Genomic DNA, 24,854 nt, shown 5'->3' with positions numbered 1-24,854 from the left:
GAGGTACAAAGCTTCGCTTTAAAATGCAAAACTTTTGTTTAGTCTAGACCAGTATACGCGATAAATCCGAATACTACGATGCGTGACTAAGGCGTAGAAATATAACTATTTTTTCACCTTCTGGGGTACGAAAACTTTTGACGCTGACTGTACGTTCTGAAGGCAAGGTTGCTTTTTAGCTTATTCGTGATGACAAGCGCGAACTCTTGATGATGGAATATTGGAGCGCACAATTGTATAACTTGTGCAAGCTCAGGCGACTTCACGACACAAACATAGCGATGAGGGGACGTCGAGACTTGCCTCACCATCGCCTCACGGGCGTGCTCTGCCGCCCAGGTTTGGTCGTCGAGGGCGGAGCTCCGCAGAGCCTCATGTAACCTCGACGAGAGGCTCGTGGTGTGAATATGAGTGTACTGTGCTGGGCACTCCCACAGCATATGCGGAAGCGTAGCCGGGTGAGTGCCACAGCACCGGCAGTTTGGGGTACTGTAAACTTCAGGGAATATAAGATGGAGGCGGGCGGGTGAAGGGTACGTATTTGTTTGTAGCAGACGCAGGGTGGTAGCCTGCGCCCAACTGAATTTGGGGTGAGGTGGGGGGAAAGATCGGCACAGCATGCGTTTTGTTTACTAACACTGATGATAAATGAATAGTCAAAGTAAATGAATGTTACTGTGCGATTCTGGACAGACTCGAGTGTAACGCATACGTTCTATATCACGGTAGGTTCCATACTAATTCTATACTACTAATTCCTATTCGAATTTTGGCTTGTCTTAAGCCTACCGAGTTGCAAGTAATCAAAATAGGTAGGCAATTGCTTCTTGGGATGAAGCCGAGGCCATGGTTAATGTGATTAGTAATGCGGTATATGTGAGTAGGCTGACTGGCATTATTACATGAAGTGCGCCAACGTACCTACGTAACGTCACGGTGGAAATTACAGAGCCCTTTATTGTATATATATTGAAGTCATCGGAGAGTGTCTTTGCTAAAACGTAATAAGTTTAATAATATCAGGACTGATTAGCCTTCTGTTAAAATGTTAGGAAAAATACCATGTACGAAGTTCTATTTTGATTTAAATTGCAACGTTATCAGCGCTTCCAAAGGAAAGTGACTGTACAAGTCCATCTTTCTTGGGCGTTCATGTCACCTAGGTACCACCGCCTGACACATGACCTTTATGTTTTAAGATCTTCCCCGATGACGTCAGTTACGTTGCGGCAAAAAATAAATACCCTTTCTAAAGAATGAACCATAATAGCTTCCCGACAAAGTGCAGTACGTTGGCGTAAGTCGTCATTTGTGATAACGATAAGAGCGACAGCTCGTTGTTAAAAATGACTTGTCACTCCCCGGTTTTTCTTTTTTGCTCAAGGACGCAACTAACCCGTAGAATGGTAATCCCTCCCTTCGCATGTTGCTTGCGACCTTTCTGGTTCCGGGCAAGCGCGTTGTTTGTGTATATTTCAGGTGCGCTTGGCATCGAAAGTCTTAAAGCTTTAAACAGCGAAAGGCTGTCACAGTCACTTCGGTAGCTATACGGAAAGCGCGGACAATCGGTCCACTTTCAGCAAACGCGCTCTCAAACAAGACATAATTGTGAGAAAGGGGCTCCTATATTACCCATAGCGAGAAATGTATCCAGAAATTACACCTCATTATCCCGATGTGTTTATGAGCCGCACTCTGCGGCCTGTATTCCGTATTATGACAAAAAATATAGTTTGTGCAGTGTCAGTGTAGCCTAAACATAAAACAGGAAATTGAAGTCATTACATCAACTATCATATATCATAAATTGAAAGAAATAAAACTGAAACTGTACTTCATAATACGCGCACTGCAAACTTTGATGCATGTGATTCATTTCAATTTCCTATCTGTTCCAGGGTAGAAATATGCTGTTCAGTTGGTAAACACAGATTATTTTGCAAAATTTGATAAGAATTTTTGCCTCCAACATATGTTCCTATTGGTCATGCACATTTCTCTCTATCGAATATATGGTCGAAACATCACAAAGTCGAATTGTGAATCATTTAAAAGTTAAACTGGCTTCTCTACATAGGGGAAATGTCGTAGGAATTTGAGAATGTAATATTACACAATCATTTGGTTGCATAAACTTCCTGGCTATAGGCATGTAATGAAAAGTTGAAATGTATTACACGGCTTTGTCTTTTCGCGGCAATTTCTTCCACTGCATTTATAAAGTAATGTACGTTTTTTTTTATTTTAGCGAGAGTCCAAAAACACATAGCAACTTATTTACGAAAGCGATATGAGTTTGAAGAGCTCGTTAATTAGGTTGTCATTTGGGCAAATAAGACGAGACACTTTCATGCACAGACAAAATAAGCGGCTAAGAGGAACAGCTGACTAGTCATTCCAGAAGTTAAACTGAGTTTAGCTATGTAGTATTAAACTATGTAGCTTTAAATAATGCACATAATTTATACATCGCCGGATAGGGGTCATTGGAGATCGCTGGGCGAGGCCTTCATCCTACCATGGAGATAAATATAGTCTGATGATGATGTATAAACATTGCCGGAGGTGACCACTCCTCAGCCAAGAAATATTTTTTACTGTTTAATAATATATTTATTTGCGCCGTCAGAACTCGAAGGCATTACGGAAGGAAGTGGGTTGAGCAGGCTAAACAAATAATGCAACTATTAAAAAGTAACTTTTTAATCATACAATTTTACCTGGTGGTACGTGGAAGAAACTTCAGTGCGCACCAGGAAGGCAGCGTTACAATTATGTCATATTACCTGATATTACAAAGAATTTAAAAGGAACATAGTAAGTAATTAACAAATTCAGATTACACAACGTACGCTAGTTGATGTTGCATGAAACTTGCGTTTATTAGTACTCTTTAGGATTTATTTGGGGAGGCGATACCATTCAAGGGCTGTGCGAAGCCAGAAAGAGCTGAAGGAAGTTAATGTGACTAAATCTGATACGTATTTTGTACAGCTGATCAATACGATGCCATATATGTGGTGACGGAGATACAGTCGTACGCGGATATATCAAGCCAACTTATAACTAATTCTTCTGTATATCGAACAGCTGTAAAATACCCTTGAAAATTCCATGCAAATGTATCGGGCCGGTGCACGCGTATAAAGAACGCTCGTTCAACAGCACATTCCATATATCGAACGCGGCGCCACGCAGAAGACCTCATAGTGCACGTCTTTTGACACTTTGAGGTATTCTGGCACCTGGAGGTGGAGAAGAGATAGTGCAGTCAGTTGAGCCCTGTCAGCCTGTTCGGCTAGCCCTCATACTACCTCGGACGTCAACATTCCTTCTATCCGATTTTCAAGGCGTCGCCGTGTGGGTTGAGTGCCTATTCATGAGTTTATTTTCCGCAAGCGATGGCCGCTACAAGTGTAAAGAAAAGAATCAGCTTGGACTTTTCAATGAAGTTGAAAGTGAACCAGCAATTTTTTTGCGTGTAAATAAAGTGTACTTGCTTTTTTTTCTCCAGAGTTGCGTGCAGTAAATTAGCGGCTCTCGGATGCACTAATCGGTAAGCCACCGTTTACCTGAGGGCCTATTATTTGATATATCGAATTACCTATACATCGAACTTTTTGTGATCCCCTTCAGATTCGATATATCCGGGTTCGACTGTATCAGTTTACGGGTTACAAATTCAAGTTTAGCTTTATTTGGGGTTAGAGTAGCTATTCGATAATAAGTTGAACATATAAAACGAGTGGAGTAATCTTGAGTTCTAATGAGGTAATAAATACAATGGAATTTCACACATTGGATGTATAAACAAATTTTGTTCCTACTAGTGTTCTCTATAGTAGTAACATGAGAGAGGATTGTGGCATTATAAGTGTACAGGAGCCAACAACCCAACGTTCGATCCGCATTGTTACTAATCTCGATATACCAGGTAAGATTATCCGTACTATGAACACGTGAATGATTTTATGACTATACAGGCTGTAACTCCGTGTTGTTAAGTAAGTACGTCGAAGAGCTGTTTTGAATGGGAGTTGCTCAGATGATGTTGCTGCTACGTCTGGTGTGCCACAAGGCTCCGCGTTGGGGCCCATTCCTTTTCATTTTTTTAATGCGAAAGCATTATATGCCCCATTACGCGAAAACCCGTAGTTGTAGTCGGCGACGCTACCAAAAATGGCCGACGGCAAAGAGTAAAAACGCGTCGTAAAAAATGCTCGAATTGATGACAAATTTATCAGACAGGTTCATGTAAACAAAGTAAACTAATCCTTTTGAAATAAAAAAATAGGTAAATTTTGATCTGGGCGGGGATCGAAACCGGGCCTCTGGGGCGCGGAGGAGACCCGACTTTGTCCCCTACGGCCGGATAAACTCATCCTAGCTCGAGTCGCAACTCCCGCCCCACCACTACTCCGAATTTCGCCGCTGCCGAGAAATGTATGCAGCCGTCTACGCCTCAAGCTCTGGCGAGGCACCAGCCCCGGCCGCCCCAATCTCTGCCCTACGCCACCCCAAGCTACCCATCGACGATAATAAAATCATCCTCCGTCCCCGTGGCGGCCTCAACCTTCGGACCGTGAACAGCGTTGCGCTTCTCGATGCCATTCTGCAAGCAGCCCGCCTCGGACACCAAGAGGCCAAGCCAGGCACCGTAATCATCAACACCCTCCAACACGTCGTCCTCATCAACACTCCCGACCCGCAATGCCGACACCACTACCTCGCCATCAAGTCCGTACTCATCAAAGAAACTGCATACGACTACTCCTACGAAGCGGCCCCGGAAGACTGCGCCCGCGGTGTGGTTCACGGGGTCCCTCTCGCCCACTCTTACGAAGTCATTCAAGATCGTCTCAATCGCGAGCAGAACCCTCCCATCCTCGACTTTATACGCATGGGCTCCACGGAGTCCATCATCATCCCTTTTGAACAAGACTGGGTGCCCAAGCACATCTACCTCTCCTCCGTACTCTATAGGTGCTCCCTCCTCAAAAAGAATATCGAGCACTGCCCTAACCGCGGCGAACTCGGCCACCGCGCGGATGTGTGCCCGGCTCCCAAGAAACGCCGCTGCTCCGGCTGTGACCAAGTAGACACCCCCCCCCCCCCCCCAAGGACCACGCCTGCACGCCGCTCTGCAAGATCTGCAGCAAAGCACACCTGATGGCGGACGGAACCTGCAAGGCCCGCTACCGCACCCCATACCTCGTCAAGAAGAGGTACTGGGATGCCAGGCGGGCCCCCGAGGCAACCGCCAACCAGGCTCTCACCAATCAAGCTCCACCCCAACATAGCAGCTGCTCCATGACCCGCAAGCCTCAGGCCCTGCAGCTCACCCTGGAGTCCCTCCCGGTGCTGCATCCTGCCGCACTGAAACAGCCCTCCAACCGTACCAAGCCCATGGCCTGACCCCACTACTGGACCGGACTCAGGCAACCCCCACTTCCAGTTCCCCAAAACCACCTGCACAGGAACCCGGCCGCCACACCAGTGAGGTGAGCTGGGCAGGCGTAGTCTCCCAGGACTCCGCGAACCCCCTCTATAAGGAAATGGTGCATGTCCGCGCACAGCTCGCCTCCCTCCACACCACCAACCAACGCCTTCAGTCGCAGCTGCATGCCTTCCTGCAGGTTCACACCCCTACCCCGGCGACAATGATCTCGGTCGCTCATAAACTCCCTCCCCTACCACCTTCTCCTCCTACTCGCGAACCGCCGGCCAAGAAGAGGGCCGCAACTCCCACTACCTCCTCGGCCACACCAACATCGGCCGCGGCAACCCCAGCCCTACCCTCCCAATTCGAACAACTCGTGGAGGCCAAAATTCAGGCCGCGGTACAGACGGTCATCCAAGCCTTCACCCAACAATTCGCCAACCTCTATAGCCGTCTAGACGAATTTGCTCACCAAATTGACGAGCGATTTAAGGAGCAAGAGGCCCTCCACTGGACAGCCTGTGTGGCCGCGCGGCCTAAGAAGAAGGCCAAGCTCCACACCCTCTCCACCCCTCCGATGCAAACTACACCCTCAGCAATGGTTATACCTCGCACTAGCCTCACCATCTGGCACTGGAACTGTCGATGCTTTGGCTCCAAGCGGGGGCTGGTTCACCAGTTCCTAGCTCGGGCAGACGGCCCCGACGTGCTCGCGCTGCAAGAGCCCTCCAATCCTCTCACCCTACCAAGCTACGTGCCCATCATCCCCATTTCTCCTACGTCCCCTCGGTTCGCATTCCTCGTACGCCGTGCGCTCACTCCCACCTCACACCCGCTAGACGTCCCCGAAATAGATCATCTCTTCATCGAACTTGTGCCGCAGTGCACTCGCGATACCCTCTTCATCCTTAAAATATTGACCCTTTTCGTCGAGCAGGTTGTTTTACAGAAACGAGATGGCGCTCACGACGGCGTGCGATACGTCTCCTCAATGACCGCGCACGAATACGAAACCATTATCGCTTCTACCTTGCTTCTGTGCGATCAGCTGTCGGAAATGCAACTGAGTTTTCGCTAAGACATTGTGGACTGGCATGTTAAGGAATGGAATGAATCTGTGTGGCCAAGTTCGCGAACCACTGCTGCAACTGTCCGAACGTGTTACCGGCACTTCGGGATGTACGGTTTTCCTTGAGGATACAGAAATTTGCTCATCCGCCAGCCTTGTATCGCTAACCTTCAAAGAAAGGGCTTCATCCCCAGAACGTCGGCAAGAGTACCACTCGTTAAACAATGACAATGGGAGTAGCGCCGCTTCCTGTCATAGTAAGTTTCGCGCACGTTTTCTATGCACATCTGACCCAAATGGCAGGAAAACTGACGCCCACTCTATCGCCGACGTATCAAGAATAAGTGAATGGGCGCACACTTGAATATATGCGCACTGTATACGGACAATAAATGACGGACTACACTGCTGGCGCACGAATTGTCGAAGCTGAATGTTTCGTGGACGGTCCATAAGAGTAAGCAAGTTACTAGCTGCCATATATATTTGCTTCAAGGTATTACAATGTACAAAACAGCTACGTTTCAAGCATTGTGCGCAGCAAGAACAAATCTATCGGAACTGAACACACCCGCGAGCGATTAGGCAGAAAATAATCAGATAGTGGCCGCACCAACGAACTTCACTGAGTCAGAAACTGACAAGCCATTGCTTCAAAATATTTGCCGAATAAAGAACAAAGAACAAAACACACTAATCCTGACTGAATTTATGAGCGGAATGTTTGGATAGCTTGGAATACATATTTAGCCCCGCTTTTAGAACAAGCACCATATACGCTGCTTGCGCCGTTTGGACATAGCTTAATCCGCTCCGAACGCGCTTTTGCATGTTCTCTGAAGCTGTGATCAAAGCTTCGTGTCATCCACCTGGTCACCGTCTACGATACCTTTGAAAACAGAGGTTTTCTAGGTCGCGCCGGCGTCATACATTTCCATTGTAAACAAGGAGGCAACGGAGGCAGTTGAGGCAAGCAATGGACGCGTCACCACGTGATCAAACATGGCAGCGCCCACGGGATCGCCGCGAAAAGGGTCAATACAGCCACCCGAAGTGCCTGCGGCAACTACTTCGACCGACTCTTCACGCTCGCCAAGCGTGTCGCTCACAAGAGCCCCTCCTAATTCTAGGGGATTTCAACGCCCCTCACACGGCCTGGGGCTACCGAACGGGCACCCCCAACGGGCGCCGGGTATGGCCCGCAGCTCAGCAGGCCGGCTTCTCCCTTCTCACAAATCGCACCACCCCTACTCGCACCGCAAACAGTGTCTGCGCAGACACTACCCCCTACCTCACATTTACCCACCGCCTACCTCAAGCTGGTGGTGTAACACCTGGGAGAATCCGGGTAGTGATCACTACATTATTTAGATTCTCCTAAAGCAGGCCCAGCACGCAGACCCGCTCGTGGTGCTGCCATCACGAAGTGGGACTCGTTCCGCACTTTCCGAGCAGCCCACACTCTACACAACATCTCAGACATAGCTACTTGGTCCGACCAGCTCTAGTGCGACATCCGCGCCGCGACTCGCCCCCTCCCAGAGGACTGCCCTGCGGACGCGATGGATTCCCATCTCCTGCAGCTCTGGAAAGCCAAGGCGGGACTCGAGCGGAGGTGGCAGCGTCAGCGCTGGAATACAACATTCAGACGCCGGCTGACCCAGCTCAACAAGGAGACTGAGACGCATGCTGCGACTCTCTCTCGCTAAAATTGGGGATCGCTCTGTAACAGGCTGGAGCACAACATGAGCCTGCCCCAGACATGGAACCTATTCCGCATCTCATTGATTCGACTCAGTCCAAGACACACCAGAAACAGATCATGACGAAGCTCATACACGCATCCGAAGCCTCCCCGCAGGAACTCCTCCAGACGCTTCGTGGTCTACACTTCCCCGCATATCCCCCCGGAGACCACCCACTATACAGGCTCCCCCAACGATCTCCTCGACAAAACCATCAGAGAGGCCAAAGTCAGGGCAGAACTTCAGCGCCTGAATACGTCCTCAGCTCCCGGTCCCGACGGAGTGCACAACAAGGCACTACGCAACCTCGATTCCCCCTCCATCACAGCCCTAACCGACTACTTCAATGAATGCTCGGTGCGCGGCGCCCTCCTAACCCCAAGTAAAGGACGCTAAGGTAGTTTTCATTCCCAAATCGGGCAAACCACTTCGACCCGCTAATATCGGTCCCATATCCCTTACGTCCTGTGTGGGCAAGCTTATGGAGCACGTTCTCCAGACCCGGCTGAGCCGGTATCTGATAGATGCCAAAAGCTCCGTCTCCGTGTACGTGAATCTCTCCATCATCTCCTCATGTTAGCTGCGGTAAAAACTGCATTTCATTGTTTAATCGCTGAGATGAAGATGGAACTACGTGTAGTAGATTGCCATATTGCTGCCGCGTCCGGTATTTTCCCGAAATCTCGGTGACTTCGAAATACGCCTCGACGTCTTTCGGCCGTGTGGGACGACACAGAGGTCTAGACCAATTTATTGTCAAATTTCTCGAAAGCGGATGACAAGAATATGAGTAAACCACTTCATTACAGTAGTTACACATGCACCGTACTTCAAACCCAGAGTGAATATTTTGCGTAATCACTTCTGAGCGAATTTCGAAAAAAAGTGGAAGGCAATGTGCAATGTATTGTACAAGGGGTCTCAGGAGGATATAATTAAATGGTTGCGCAAGAAACCGCATCGAAAGGAACAATACTTAGGCGTTTAATTATTGCTGATTCAATATTGCAGTATGAGTAGAAAAAGAAATGTCCAGAATAGATATTCTCAATTTAGTAAAGACCCTTGCTTGAACTCGGCAAGAGTTACATCTCGATGTTAGTGTCCGACAGGCCGCCATGGCGGAAAGAAACTACAGAAGGGAGCGTCACGTGACAATCTTGAAGCCTAGTGATAAAAAATATAATGCATAACTCGCGAAAGAAAATGCACAATAGTCACGTGACAGACAAGCGGTAGTTCTTTGCGCCCTGCATGATGTGCTGCATACGTGCGTGCGTCGGTGCGCCTGTTTAGTGCCATGGAACGTTTACAGAAGGAACGCCGTTCCCTCTGCCGCTCCTTCGTAAAAATAACGAGTTACGGTTACAGTTCCACCGACCCTTAAAGGAATGGTGGCATTCCTCCGTTCCTCCCAAAAGGAACTAGTTCCTGGAACGCCGTTCCGTACAACACTGCACCAAAGGGAATATATCGCTTTCGCATACCCACACGTAAGCAGTTTGAAATGTCTCTGCCGAATTTCTTCTTTTTTTAACAGCCGTAATTTGTGGTGCGTATCAAAAACTACCAAGAAAGAAAAGGAATAAACTTTCTTGCCGAGGTGGGTTTCGAGCCCGCGTACCCCCGGTCCCAAAGCGAGCGTCGTAACCACTAGGCTATACAGCCACGCTGCCAGAACATGCATTTATGCGAATCATATTGTTACGGAAGGATAGGAGGAAAGTAAAGAAGAAGATCGAGAGACACTGGCTGCTGCGTGTTGTTGCTGGTCAGCTATCTTGACCACACTCACCCTACTTGTGCATATATTGTAAATGCATCCAGTCTATACTCCCAACATCCCCGTAACACATTGGTGAGAGGTGCGGGGTACATAGGCTGGAAACAGAGCTCCGCAGTGGACGTCGCATCACCGTCCCCACCATGACTGACGGTGAGCACGCGGGATCAACGTCGTTGCCGCCTCCAACGTCAACGGCACCGTCGCCAGCTACGTCGTCGTCCCCATCGGTTGTGGTTGTACAAGCCAAGGATCCCGGAACTTTCTGTGGGACCGATGGCGCCCACGTTGAAGAGTGCCCGGCCATGTACGAACGCGTGAGTGGAGTCAACAGATGGGACCCTACGCCTATGCTAGCTAACGTGTTGTACCTAAGAGGCACGGCAAAGGTCTGGTACGAAAACCACGAAGAGGAGCTGACCAGCTGGCACCAATGCAAAGAGAAGCTAAAAGAGTTGTTTGGCCAACCAGCCGGCCGTAAGATTGCCGCAAAGCAGGAACTCGCCTCCCGCGCCCAATCCCCCACAGAGTTCTATGTTTCGTATATCCAGGACATGCTGGCGATTTGTCGTAAAGGCGATCACGACATGACTGAAGCTGAGAAGGTCGGGCACGTGCTGAAGGGAATCGCTGACGACGCCTTTAATCTGCTCATGTGCAAAGGCTGTTCTTCAGTTGATGCTATCATTAAAGAGTGCCGACAATTCGAGCAGGCCAAAAGCCGCCGAGTCCTGCAACCATTCGCCAGACTCCCCAATACTGCCGCAACGTCGTCTTGTGAAGATCAGCCCACACAGCAGCATGCGTCGCCATCAGAGGACGTGGTGCGAATCGTTCGACGTGAACTGGAAGCGATGGCGCCCGCAGCTTTCTGTTCGCGTCGCCCTGACGCTACCCCTCTTTCAGTTCCTCTCGTTCAAGCCATCGTTCGCCAGGAACTTGAAAGCATTGGTTTACATTCTGTCTGTGCTGTCGCCAACCCCAGAGCCAACGAACGCCCTTCTACTCTGTTTGATCCACCGCGACGCTTCTCTCCGCGTTATCGCAACCCGACTGAGTGGAGAACTGCGGACGACCAGCCGATATGTTTCACCTGTAGTCGTATTGGTCATGTCGCCCGATACTGTCGCAACTCGTGGCCCTCAACACCTCGCACGCCGACCAACCTGAACCGTTTTCATGGAAATTCCCGCCGTGTTCTGCCCTCCGCCGAGTCTAACAGTGCCGACAACTCTGCCAGGAACACGTGGTACAGTCGCTCACAATCGCCTCGCGGACACCAGTCTCGTTCACCACAAACACGTCGCCCATCTTCCCGTTCGCCGCAGCCACGTCGCCTTTCGAACCTTGTGGCGTTCGACCGCGTTCCTTCGGAAAACTAAGAATTGCAGCCCTCGGAGGTGGTGCTGCATTGACAACTAATGCAGTAAATCCTCTGTCTGTGCCCACAAAGAGAAATATAATTGACGTCAAAGTAGACGGCGTACCTGTCCAAGCACTCGTCGACACTGGAGCCCACATATCTGTGATGAGTGCTAGCCTACGTAGACGTTTAAAGAAGGTCCTCACCCCAGAAGCTGCACAAGTGCTTCGTGTGCCCGACGGTGGCGTGCTGGTTGTTCTCGGAATGTGTACTGTACGTTTAAGTATAGCCGGCCGCCCTACTTCTGTTCTCTTAGCTGTGATCGACAACTTCCCTCACGACGTTATCCTTGGGTTGGACTTTTTATCCAACCATTATGCTCTCATCGACTGCGCAGCCGGCGTCCTTCAGTTGGAACTGCCTCAACTCGCCGATGCTCCAAGCACCGCGCCTGTGCTCGCTTCAAGATGTGCGTCTGTCACCCGAGGCAGTCACTTACGTCGCTTTGACCTCACAGCCACAGGTTCCTGACGGTGAATATGTGCTTCGCCCCATCGTCGACGTGCTTTTGAACCGAAACGTTGCGGTTCCGCATAGGCTGATCACGGTTACGAATAATGACGTCGTTCTCCCGCTTCTGAACTTCAGCCTGTGCCCTCAAGTGCTTCCGGCTGGCATGTTCTTGGCCAGCGTTTCTTGTACGTCCGAATTTGACATTGAGAGTATGGATGCCGAGAGTGGATTATTAGCACCAATTGCAGCTCACAGCTCTGATTCTTTCATGGATGACTTCGCCAAAATGATTGCAACTGACCTCACCTCTGCTCAGGCCAAGGACCTCCGTCTCCTGCTCGAATCGTACAGTGACACCTTTGATTTTGGCGACCGCCCTTTCGGCCAAACATCTGTTGTTCACCACCGTATAAACACTGGAGACATGAATCCTATTCGTCGGCGTCCCTATCGTGTATCACATGCTGAACGTAGAGTAATGCAATCAGAAGTGGACAAAATGCTCCGCAAAGGGGTCATCGAATCATCAGCCAGTCCTTGGGCTTTGCCAGTCGTCCTCGTGAAGAAAAAGGATGGTACCTGGCGTTTTTGCGTCGACTATCGCCATTTAAACAAGATCATGCGAAAGGACGTCTACCCATTACCACGCATCGATGACGCCTTGGACTGCTTGCACGGAGCTACATACTTCTCGTCCATTGATCTTCGATCCGACTACTGGCAGATTTCTGTTGATTAAATGGACCTTGAGAAGACTGCCTTCATAACACCTGATGGTTTATATCAGTTCAAAGTAATGCCCTTTGGCCTATGCAATGCTCCTGCGACATTTGAACGAATGATGGACTCTCTTCTGCGAGGCTACAAATGGACCACCTGTCTTTGTTATCTTGACGACGTTATTGTTTTTTCTCCCACGTTCAGCAGCCACCTTACGCGACTCGCTGCAATTATTGCGGTCTTCCGAAAAGCCGGCCTTCAGCTGAACTCTACGAAATGTCAATTCGGGCGCCGTCAGATTACCGTGTTGGGACATCTCGTTAACGCAACCGGTGTACAACCAGATCCGGATAAAGTTCGCGCCGTTCGCAGTTTTCCTGTGCCTCGTTCTGCTTCTGACGTGCGCTGCTTCGTCGGCCTGTGTTCTTACTTTCGCCGTTTCGTCAAAAACTTCGCCGACGTTGCTCGCCCTTTCACAGATCTTCTAAAGAAGAGCACGCCTTTCTCATGGGGCCCGGAGCAGGCTCACGCGTTCGCCGCTCTCATCGGCTTTCTGACCACCCCTCCCATACTTGCCCACTTTGACCCATCTGCACCGACCGAAGTCCACACTGATGCCAGCGGCCACGGCATCGGTGCTGTTCTCGCCCAGCAACAGAATGGTACCGAGTGCGTGATACCTCACGCCAGCCGCCTGCTGTCACCTTCTGAGAGGAATTACTCCATCACCGAGGGTGAGTGCTTGGCTTTAGTGTGGGCTGTCGCCATGTTCCGGCCATATTTGTACGGCCGCACGTTTTCGGTCATTACAGACACCATGCCCTCTGCTGGCTGTCTTCCCTCCGGGACCCGACAGGACGGCTTGGTCGCTGGGCTTTGCGGCTCCAGGAATTTTCTTTTATTGTCATCTACAAGTCTGGACGTCTGCACAAGGACGCTGACTGCCTCTCTCGTCATCCCGTGGATCCTCCTGATCCTGTTGCACATGATCTGGAGACCTGCGTGTTGGCTTTCACTGACATGTGCGACATGCGCGCTGAACAACATCGCGACGAGTCCTTGCAGGCCATCAGCGCCGGAGTGCAATCTGGCAGCACCGACGGCCCGTGCCGCATGTTCGTGCTGCACGACGGCTGCGTTGCGTTCGAGCGTCGTCGTATTCGTCCACAGCTGACGCGTTTGTATGGTCGTGCTCTGCGAGGTGAAGAGGTTTTGCGTGCTATGAGAGCGACAGAGAGAGAGAGAGCGACGCATTCACGAAGCGGGTCTCCTGGAACGCGATGTCGGCATTGGAAAGCGGTGTCGGTGTTGCAAGCTGCGCTGTGCAACGCGCAGTGTCGGCCGTAAGTCCGAGACGCACGAAAAGAAATTATCATCTACATGAGTGATAAGATGAAAAGTTCGCGTGCACTTCCGGGAAACGCTGGGCTACGATCACACAGCTTCGCAGTTCCAAGCGTTGCGCGGCCGAGTGCAAGGTTTTTTTATTAGCAATATGTGTGATATTATCGAACCGGGATACATTTTTTGTGGATGATTGTGTACTGTGTGCAAGGGCATCTAATGAGTTATTGTTTTTATTGGCGGCCGACTTGAAGCGAGTATAAAAATGGTGTGTCACTAATAGCATGCCCCTAAACATAAATAATTATGTAGCAGCTTCACTAGAAAAATGTAACAAAATCATATATAAGTACTTGTTAAGTGGCCAGTTGAAATAGAAAAATAATTCACCAATGAAATATTTAGGTCTTATGCTGTCAGAGGATGGCTCTTGGTCATAACATGTTAATACCGTAGTTAGAAATGCAGGGCATGCCCTTCACTTCTTGCAACAAAGTTTAAAACACAGAAGTATTAACGTAAAAGAGCAGCGTAAAAAACAAGTTTTACCAATGTTGGTGTAGGCATGCTCTGTGTTGAATGTGGTTTCTGATGTGCATATCAATGCTCCATTGGGTGAGCGTTAAAGAACCCCAGGTGGACTAAATTAATCCGGAGTTCCCCACCCCGGCGTGCCTCATAATCAGATCGTGGTTTTGGCACGTAAAGCCCAACAATTAATTTTTTTGCATAATAATGCTTTCGAAAAAGTCCAATCCGTCGCGACACTGTTCGACCTGGGGATATACAACCGCTTTCTAAGTGCAAGAGGAAAAAATAACTTGACTGGATCCTTTTGCTTGAACAGGGAAGCAGGTTACGTCTTAAGCTGCTTTACTCAATCTTTCATAATCATATTGACACGTATACATGTTTATCTTTCACCGGCTAACAAACGTTCAACGTAATCGCTAGGCACAGGATGCGCCTGCATGTATCGGAAGTCTCTCGAACGTTATCGATGCTTCTATCCGTTGTCTCTTGTCACCAGCGCTCATGTAATCTGATTGTATGAGCGATGGGAATTATCTAGAACTTTTTGGAAGACACACGGGTACGAAAGATTATTCTGGGACCTTCGATGACTCATGTATAAAACCCGACGCGTTTCGCCGCTGATCAGATTTCGACGCTCGCCGTCTGTGTTCGCCGCTTTCGTTGTGCTTCGATTGTAGCTTGTTTTGTGGGCCTGCAAGGGTTCGCCGTCAACGCGCCACGTCCACAGCTTGGCGAGTGGCCACGTGACATCGCCGACTACCTCGCCAGAGCCCAGTGGCAACCACGACGACCCTCACGCTCGCCGTCACCAGGCCGCTACATCTCGCCGCATCGCCGGCTGTATGCCGGCCCAACCCGGGGCCGATCTCCCAGCCCTTACCCGGGAAACTAAAGGCAGCAACCGATGGAGGTGCGGTTGCTGTACGACGCAATGCTGAAGATACTCCGCCGCCGACGAACTAGATTCGCGTATCATCATGACGAGGTATCAGCATAGCGCCTGGCAAGAGCCTTGACGACAACACTTCGCCGCCGAAAGTAGACCTACCAACGCGACGTAGCAGCAGCGGAGCAAGCCGACGTAGCCGTGATCCGACGCCACGACTTAACCGTAACGCCAGACGACGGTCTACCAATCTAGACGTGCGATTCGATGGTCATAATGTCACCGCTCTCGTCGACACTGGAGCCGACTATTCTGTCTGCAGTGGCGAGTTCGCCGCCAAGTTGAAGAAGGTGAAAACGGCCTGTCAAGGACCCGATATCCGGACAGCGGGAGGACACCTAATAACGCCGGCTGGAATCTGCACAGCGCAAGTCACGGTAAACAACCGCACTTACCCGGCGAGTTTCGTAATCCTGCAGCACTGCTCCAGGGATGTTATCCTAGGCATGGACTTTCTAAACCAACACGGTGCAGTCATCGACTTAAGGTCCAAGTCGATAACGCTTTCAACGCACAATGCGATACCACCGGATACAAACATCAGTTACCATGCCTTGAATGTGCTAGAAGAACAAATCACCGTTCCGCCTCGCTCCAGCGTAAGGATTTCCGTCGGTACCGAAGTGCCTGCAGACATGGAGGGCGTCATCAAGGGCGATCATCACTTACTGCACGACCGTGAAATTTGCGTTGCTAGAGGCATAGCTGAGCTACGTGCAGGGAAAGCAAGAGTGATGCTCACGAACTTCAGCCACGAATACAAGCACATTAACAAAGGCACCATGGTCGCCTACATCGACGAAATAGTACAAGCCAGCAGTGCTTTCGCCTTCACTGACTCTAGTACACCTGCAACGACGACTGTAGTATCTGAACCAACTTTCGACGTCAATCAGAACCTTCCCAATCATAAGAAAGAACAGCTAAAAAGCTCTGCTTCTCGTCGTCGTCAAAAGTTCGACAAACCCCTGTCGCCAAGCACCGCATCATAACCGACGAATATATCCGCCCACTCCGTCAGAGCCCGTACCGAGTTGCGGCGCGCGAACGCGAGGCCATAAGGCAACAAGTTGACGAAATGCTACGGGACGACATCATCCAGCCGTCCAAGAGTCCGTGGGCGTCCCCCATGGTGTTAGTAAAGAATAAGGATTTAACGCTAAGTTTCTGCGTCGATTATCGTCACCTCAATAAAATCACAAAAGACAGACGTATACCCTCTCCCACGTATTGACGACGCCTTGGATCGAATCTACAACGCAAACTTTTTCGCCAATGGACCTCAAAACCGGCTACTGGCAAGTCGAAGTCGACGAGAGGGACTGGGAGAAGACTGCATTTATAACACCAGACGGACTGTTCGAGTTCAAGGTCATGCCGTTTGGTCTTTGCTCGGCACCCGCGACTTTCCAACGCGTCATGGATAATGTACTGGCAGGCTTGAAGTGGCAGACTTGCCTTGTCTATTTGGACGACGTCGTTACATGTGTTTGCCTCAAGCTTCGAGGAACACCTCCGGCGCCTTCAAACAGTTCTTCAAGTAATCAAGACCTCCGGACTCACGTTAAAGCCAGAAAAGTGCCGCTTTGCATACGAGGAGCTCTTGTTTTTGGGCCACGTCATCAACAAGTCTGGAGTGTGCCCTGACCCACAGAAAACTGCGGCCATCGCTGACTTTCCTCCGCCCACCGACACGAAGGCAGTCCGTAGATTCCTTGGACTGCGCGCCTATTACAGGCGCTTCGTCAAGGATTTTTCACGGATCGCTGAGCCACTGACGTACCTCACGAAGGCCGACGTCGAGTTCAAGTGGGAGACGCCGCAAGTCGAAGCATTTGAAGAACTGAAGCGACGCCTGCAATCGCCGCCACTACTTGCACATTTCGACGAAAACGCCGATACCGAAGTGCACACCGATGCAACCAGCGTAGGACTCAGCGCCGTGCTTGTGGAGAGGACTGACGGGCTAGAAAGGGTTGTAAGTTACGCTAGCTGGTCGCTGTCGAAACCGGCAACAAATTATTCCACACCCGAAAAGGAGTGCCTCGCCATCATCTGGGCTACATCAAAGTTTCGCCCCTACCTCTATGGCAGGCCCTTCGAAGTTGTGAGCGACCACCACGCCTTGTGTTGGCTAGCTAACTTGAAGGATCCTTCAGGTCGCCTCGCACGATGGAGTCTGAGACTTCAAGCATTCGACATCACCGTCGTTTACAAGTCAGGGCGAAAGCACTCTGACGCCGACTGCTTGTCTCGTTCCCCCGTCGAACCGCCGCCACAGTACGACCAGGATGACGACACTTTCTTGGGACCCAACAACAGTGAGCTGACCCGGAACTAAGGAGCCTTGTAGACTACCTGGAAGGCAAGACCGTCATTGTGCCCAAGGGGATCAGTCGAGGATTGGCGTCGTTTTTCTTGCAAAACGACATTCTCTTAAAAACAAACTTCTCGCCTCTCCGAGCCAACTACCTCCTCGTGGTACCCTCAGCATTGCGTCCAGAGGTTCTGCAAGCTCTCTATGACGACCCAACGGCTGGACATCTCGGGTTTTCCCGCACGCTCGCGAGGATACAAGAAAAATGCTACTGTCCTCGCCTCTCTGCCGAAGTCGCCCATTACGTAAGGACATGCCGAGACTGTCAGCGACGCAAAACACCGCCGTCAAGGCCAGCCGGACTTCTACAGCCGATCGAGCCACCTCGCCGACCGTTCCAGCTGATCGGGATGGACTTACTGGGGCCTTTTCCGACGTCGACGTCCGGAAATAAATGGATCGTCGTAGCTACGGACTACCTCACCCGCTACGCCAAAACAAAAGCCTTGCCCAAAGGCAGCGCCGCCGAGGTAGCCCGATTCTTCGTTGAGAACACCCTCTTGCGTCACGGTGCCGCAGAAGTCCTCATCACCGACAGAGGTACAGCCTTTACGGCAGAACTAACTCAAGCCATCCTGCGATACAGCCACACAAGTCATCGCCGGACCACCGCCTACCACCCGCAGACGAATGGCCTCACCGAGCGCCTAAATAAGACCATCGCCGACATGCTGGCAATGTGCGTCGACGTCGAACACAAGACGTGGGATGCCATCCTTCCGCACGTGAACTTCGCATACAACACGGCCGTGCAAGAAACGACGCACGTGGCGCCGTTCAACCTGGTCTACGGAAGGAACCCGGCAACGACGCTTGATGCTATGCTACCGGACGTCACCGACGCAGAAAATCTCGACGTTGCCACCTATTTGCAGCATACCGAAGAAGGTCGACAGCTCGCCCGCCTGTGCATCAAGAACCAGCAGAGGACCGACAGCCGACACTACAATCTTCGACGACGCTACGTCGCGTACCAGCCCGGCGACCGTGTTTGGGTCTGGACTCCGATACGCCGACGAGGACTTAGCGAGAAACTGTTGCGTCGCTATTTCGGACCATATAAGATAATCCGACGTATTGGCGCACTGGACTATGAGGTCGTGCCAGACGGCATTTCGCACAGCGGCGCCGGGCTCGACCTGAAGTCATCTACGTGGTGCGTCTTAAGCCTTTCTACGCCCGCTAAAGAACTTCGGTACTTTGTTACTTTGTTATTGTTTGTTGTTTTTTTTCTCTCTCTCTCTGTCTCTCTCTCTCTGTACGCGTGGTTTTGTTTTCGCTTTCTTTTTATAGCAGCGGGACGATGCTTTTTAAGGGAAGGGTATTGACACGTATACATGTTTATCTTTCACCGGCGACCGCTTTTCACCAGCTAACAAATGTTAAACGTTATCGCTAGGCACAGGACGCGCCTGCATGTATCTGAAGTTTCTCGAACGTTATCGATGCTTCTATCCGTTGTCGCTTGTCACCGACGCTCATGTAATCTGATTGTATGAGCGACGCGAAGTATCTAGAACTTTCGGGAAGACATGTGCGTACCAGGGATTATTCTGGGGCCTTCAATGACTCATGTATAAAAGCTGATCGCCGCTGATCAGATTTCGACGATCGCCGACAGTATTCGCCGCTTTCGTTGTGCTTCAAGTGTAGCTTGCTTTTGTGGGTACATGTTCGCCCAATAAAGAATCAGTTTCGCCATACACAGTTTTACGACTGTTTACTTCAACGTCACTACTACGTGACGGTATGGGAATCTGCTGATCAGACTATCTGAAGTAGAGCACTGCACGGGCCGGTTTTTCAAGTCCGGGCCTGACCCGAGCCCGAAAGTACCATACTTTGGCCGGCCCGGTTCTGTTCGACCCATTAGCCTTTTTGCCTATACGAAGCTAGCTCGAGTTCTCGATTATTGTGAAGATACTGTCATGTGACCAACGGCCGCCGGGCGGTCTTCAAGCTGCATCAAAGCAGGTTTTTGCCCTGCATCCCTTCTTGCTGGTTACTTGATAACTTAACTGTGAGAGAAATAAAATTTCATTACTAGCCGAACACGCACAGAATATTAAGTGAATATTTGGTATGAAAACAAACCACACAATCGACAGTTAAGAAAATAGGGAGGGATCAGGCTAACAACCACCGGGAGTGGCAGAACCCCGGCTTACATTTAGGGATGAAGTTGTAGAAAAGCACATCGGTTGATCACCATGCTCATGCTTTAAAGAGTGCGGCAACATACTATAGCAAAGGCATAGGTGAACACTACCGCACACGCCACGGCCCGCCATTTAATCTCACTTTTGAATCTGATATAGTCATTCGGATACAGTGATGGAACTCGAGCCAATAATTTTGGCGCCAATGTAAATTTAGATACGCTGGTTACTGGCTTTCAGGAATACGATAATACACGGCCACTAGAAGCTTTTTTTTTCATTAAACAGAAATTGTTGACCGACAAGGCTAACGCTCATCATATTTTCACACGGAACATGCCATTTTTATTGCTTTATTCGGCTTCATTAAAATTATGTCAATTTTTTAATCGACAATTTAGGCATCCTTGTTTAGAAATATATGCAAATTTAGACTCTGTCTAATTGTGTTTCAGTACAGTGCATCTACAACGTAGGCTTTCCTTCTTTTTTTTTCTCCGCCCAGATTAAAGTATGATCTGCTTGCTTATTCACGTAAATTCGCAGACAACGCACCCAGTGCTTTCAAAAACATTTACAAGGCTGCGAACACGAGGGTCGAGCCACTTAAATTGTGGAAATAGCATTAAAAATGAAAATTTGCTGTGGCAATAAAATGCTCTGCATTTCTATTTTGTTTTTCATATTCCCCTCCCCAATGTGAGAAATTTTGCAGCATCCGCGTAGACGTAAAGCATTTGTCTAAGAACAATATACACTTGAAAGTCTCAGTTTAATTAGTTGGGCTAATTGTGAATTAACCTACGGCAGAATATTCAACTCGCTTGAAAATATAACAAAGAAAATTAATGGAAACCAGTAGTAAGTTGCCCTGTGCCTTAAGATACAAAAAAGTTGCAAATGAACGTTTCAGAATTTATTTGCTACAATTTTATCGAGGTACTCTAAGTAATTCTTGAAAACTTATTTAATTTTTGTTTTTCCTTTAAAATGATCGCGCCGAAAATCTAGATATTTTTGTGCAGCAACAAAATATTGCAGTCGAGTCTGCCTCTAGGCACGTCTTCCGCTCTTGAAAAATGTAACGAGCTCTATCGAAACTCATCTCATTGATTCCCGTTAAGGATAGCTCGGATACCTGAAACAGTCTAATGAATGTTTTTGCAGCGAGTCTCACACCAATCCAATAGTTTTCCATTTCTTTAGCGCGACTGCAATGCATATATATTTCTAACTCTTTGTCAGGTTGATTCGAATCTGTGATGCCTAGCAACTCTTGAAGTGTGCCTTTCGCCGCTATTCCCACCCATCCAAATGTGTTTCCCCTTGTCGATTGGCGGCGCCGCTGTCGAAATCATACCGCTACCTCCATCAAACTTCGGGTCGTCCATCACATGCCTGAGCACGATCACCTCTAGGAATTCGAGGTGTTAATAGGCTGGGAACAATGTAGACAAGAGTTCGTTAGTGTCGCGAAGACGAAAGAATTCCTGCAGAACCCATGTTAAGATGAGTATCGAAGTTAATGCGATTAACATTCACACAATCTAGCGAGCAAGAAGCGACACACCGTGTTAGCTAAGGCACCTTTATTTAGAATCCGTAGTGTTTCACCTGATGGTTCAAGTGATTCGGCTATATGCGGCCATGCACTGTCTCCCTGATTGACCCGCTTTGTTATGACCATCGCTCGCCAATGTTACCTCACGATGGTAGAACAAGGACCGCAGGCCGACGGTGCATGCAGTGACGACGATGGAATTACGAGGTAGGAATGATGTCGATAGAAGGACGAAGGCATATAAGGACGACGGCATGACGACAATGAGATGATTCTGAAGTGATGGCGATAAATAATTGTGACGGAATACAATGCCATGACGCCGGTGTTGTAATCTCGATTGATTGACAATAATTGCACAATACTAGCGGACTGAAATAGAAATTATGCTGATGGAACCTGAGGTGGTATGACGACCAAAGCATTTAGTAATTTTTAGCCAACCAGACACGCTTCTGCATAACATACCAGCCTTCTCCCTTTCTTTTCTCCTATTCCTTCCCAAGACGCTTTACAAACATATCCTCGGCCGTTGAGCTCAGTACGCCGGTGCTCTAGCTCATTAGGCCACGATCACACTTTACAAACGTATCTTGCCAACAAGTATATTATTCAAGCTCGAACTTAGGGGGAACATTGAGCTTTGGGGCTACTATCGAAATACATGGGAAATCGGCAATTGTTTCTCAGAGCAACCAATGCACCAAATCTGATGAGTTATGTTGAATTTAGAAAAAAAAAGTTAAAGTGTAGTGATTGCAGAAAGGGATATTTTATTATAGGCTGTCTACTTTTCTTACGTCAAATTTTAAAGAATTGCCAAATTTCGAAAAAGAAAACTTGACTTATAGAGCTATGTACCTCAGCAGCTAAAAATGATATCGGAATTCTGTAAACTGCACCTAATAATACATCCAAAGCGGATAGCAATCATATATCATACACCATCCTGAAATATACCACTATGTTGTGAATGTTGCATTTGCAAAACCCTTCCAAACATTATAACAAATTCACGTAAGTTTTAAGGTATAGCAAAAAAATTGTTCGCTTTTGATGCTCCAACGGGTGCAGTTTATAGAAATGCCATATTTGTTTTTAATGGCTGAGTTGCGGATTTGGAAACTTCATGCTTCTATTTTTTTTTCAAATTTACGAACATCCTGCGATTCTTTGAAAACATTACACGACATTTATAAACGAAAATTCTATTTGCTGCAGTCTCTGCAATTTAATTTTCCCTCTTAATGCAACACATTTCATTCAAATCGTTTCAGCGATTTTCTCATAAAATCATTCCTGCATTTTACGTGTATTTGAGAATCCGGCATCGAAGATAGGCCCGAGCTAAAGCTTCCTCTTAAACAATGGATCACGCGAGTTCTATAGGAAACCCATGAAACAGAACCGTGACGTATATGCAAGACCGTGGCCACAGTGGTGCACAAATAAGAAGTCTGCTCAAGGAAAAAAATATATATTCAACGGAAGCTTCGCGGGAGCCTTTATCTCGGCCAGACATCTCTCCAGAATGCGGAGGAGCTTTCTGGCCAGGTGTCTAGCAAAACCGTCGATTCATTGTCAATAGAGCAAGTAGCTGGCCGTCTTCGAGATAACGCTGATACACAAGCGCGCTCGTTTCCAAGCACCGAGGTGAAGCGACAGCCTCAGGGTGTGTTTCTTTTTATTGCGCTTTCTTTAGTTGTGCGTCATAGATACGTCATAGCGGGAATTTCGAATTCTTTAAGGTCGATACGCCACGTGGTGGCGAAAAAAAGAAACTGTACGAAATGTCCCTAATTCCTGGTATTGCGCAGCTGTGGTGAGGCTCGGCATGGTAAGCGCAGCTGGGCGGAAGAGTTTCTAGGCGACGAATGGTGGCAACATCGCCAGGCGGAGGTTTTGCGGCGTACACTCGACGGACCATCCTCGAGCTTAAACACCTTCGCTAGTTCGCAGGAGCATGAGCCATTGCGTTTGGACCCTTTCTGCACTACGACCAGGATCGGCCCACATTTCGGCGTTACATCTGACGGCAAACGTCCAGGTTAAACAGCTTCGCTGTAAAAAAAAACTAAAGAGAAAGCAAGTAATACGAAGTCGCAACATATTCGAATGAGAATGTCAACGTAATTTAATGAATGTCTCATGAGCGCGCAGCCTTTCGTGTTCATCCTCTTTAGCGTATGATAAAGTGACTGTGCATTTTTTTTCGACACTCGCGCTGACCGTATGCATTCGCTTTATTCTCTATCCGACTCAAAATCCGAACTTGAAATTTTTTGTGATGTATCGAATGACCAAACTTGTTTTGGCGCAGGTGATACCCCACTGGATGTTCCTGCCAGTGCCTTACGACCGGTGGGAATCGTTCTTCGTCGCCAATGCTAGTCGTGAGGCGTGGCTCATGTCCTCTGCGAGCTACGTCATGCACGTCTACAACAAAATGAGCTCGAAGGTGCCTGCAGTACCTGGCTCCGCATACAGGCAAGCGGCCGAGATCTACTGCCCAGACAGTTTGCGGCTGTCGTTGCAAAGCCAGAACACCTTCTGACATTGTCATCCGGGAAATGTATTCAAGCGTTTTGTACGCGCCAAGGCGCCCACAGCAATGTGGCCGTGGACTTCTGCCGAGGCCACAGTTTCATACTAACTTGCAAACCTGGGTAAAAGTGGCTCTGCAATTGCTCAACCACCATAGAGAACTAATTTATTAAGGTGAAAGCATTATGTGGCTCATGGGTAAAAAAAATGACCGTCCGGCGTTATGACATCAAAATTCAAGCGCATGCGCCAGTATTTCTCTGTCAATAAAAGAGCTCGATTATCTCTGTTCGTGTTGAACGTACAGCCTTCTAAATAATCAGTGTAGCCACAAAAGTGTCTGCGTGTGGTTTTCCCGGTTTTGTTCATATTTGCCGAGCAATGTGCACGTGTCTAGTGATGTTTTGAGGAGCACCTGCGAGAATTGGAAATAAATCTGTTGCGAAAATTTAGCGCTATGTGTATGTCTAATTCGCTTTTTCGTGTCCCTCTTATTCTGCCTGCGCTACAAGAAAGTAGAAGACACCATATTTACAGGCCCGTGTAGCTACCCTCGTCGATTAGTGTTAAAATAAACATCATTCATTCAGTGAACCTGCGTGTGTGTCTTAATGGTCTTCATAGGCTTGCCACGAAAGTTCTAACGTGCCATTACCCAGGTGGAACAAGTGGCGATATCTATACGACTGAAAAGGAGAACAAGAGAAAGCGAGTACAAGGAAGTAACAACGCATTCGAATGAGAATCTCAAAC

The 24,854-nt window shown here is 48.8% G+C and overlaps 1 protein-coding gene across 1 annotated transcript in view; it reads left to right on the top strand.

Annotated features, from left to right (window-relative positions):
• LOC119462340 (lactosylceramide 4-alpha-galactosyltransferase-like) overlaps positions 1-24,567 on the top strand; it is an 85,347-nt gene extending 60,780 nt beyond the window's left edge. The window contains exon 6 of the mRNA XM_049655181.1: positions 23,878-24,567. Coding sequence (XP_049511138.1) covers positions 23,878-24,111 — 234 coding nt within the window. The 3' untranslated portion in view covers positions 24,112-24,567. The remainder of the gene's footprint in view (positions 1-23,877) is intronic.
• The last annotated feature ends 287 nt before the right edge of the window (positions 24,568-24,854 follow it).

Source organism: Dermacentor silvarum, chromosome 8, assembly GCF_013339745.2.
Source record: "Dermacentor silvarum isolate Dsil-2018 chromosome 8, BIME_Dsil_1.4, whole genome shotgun sequence".
Lineage (NCBI taxonomy): Eukaryota > Metazoa > Arthropoda > Arachnida > Ixodida > Ixodidae > Dermacentor > Dermacentor silvarum.
Note: the sequence above shows the minus strand (reverse complement) of the source record. Positions and strands in the feature narration are given on the sequence as shown.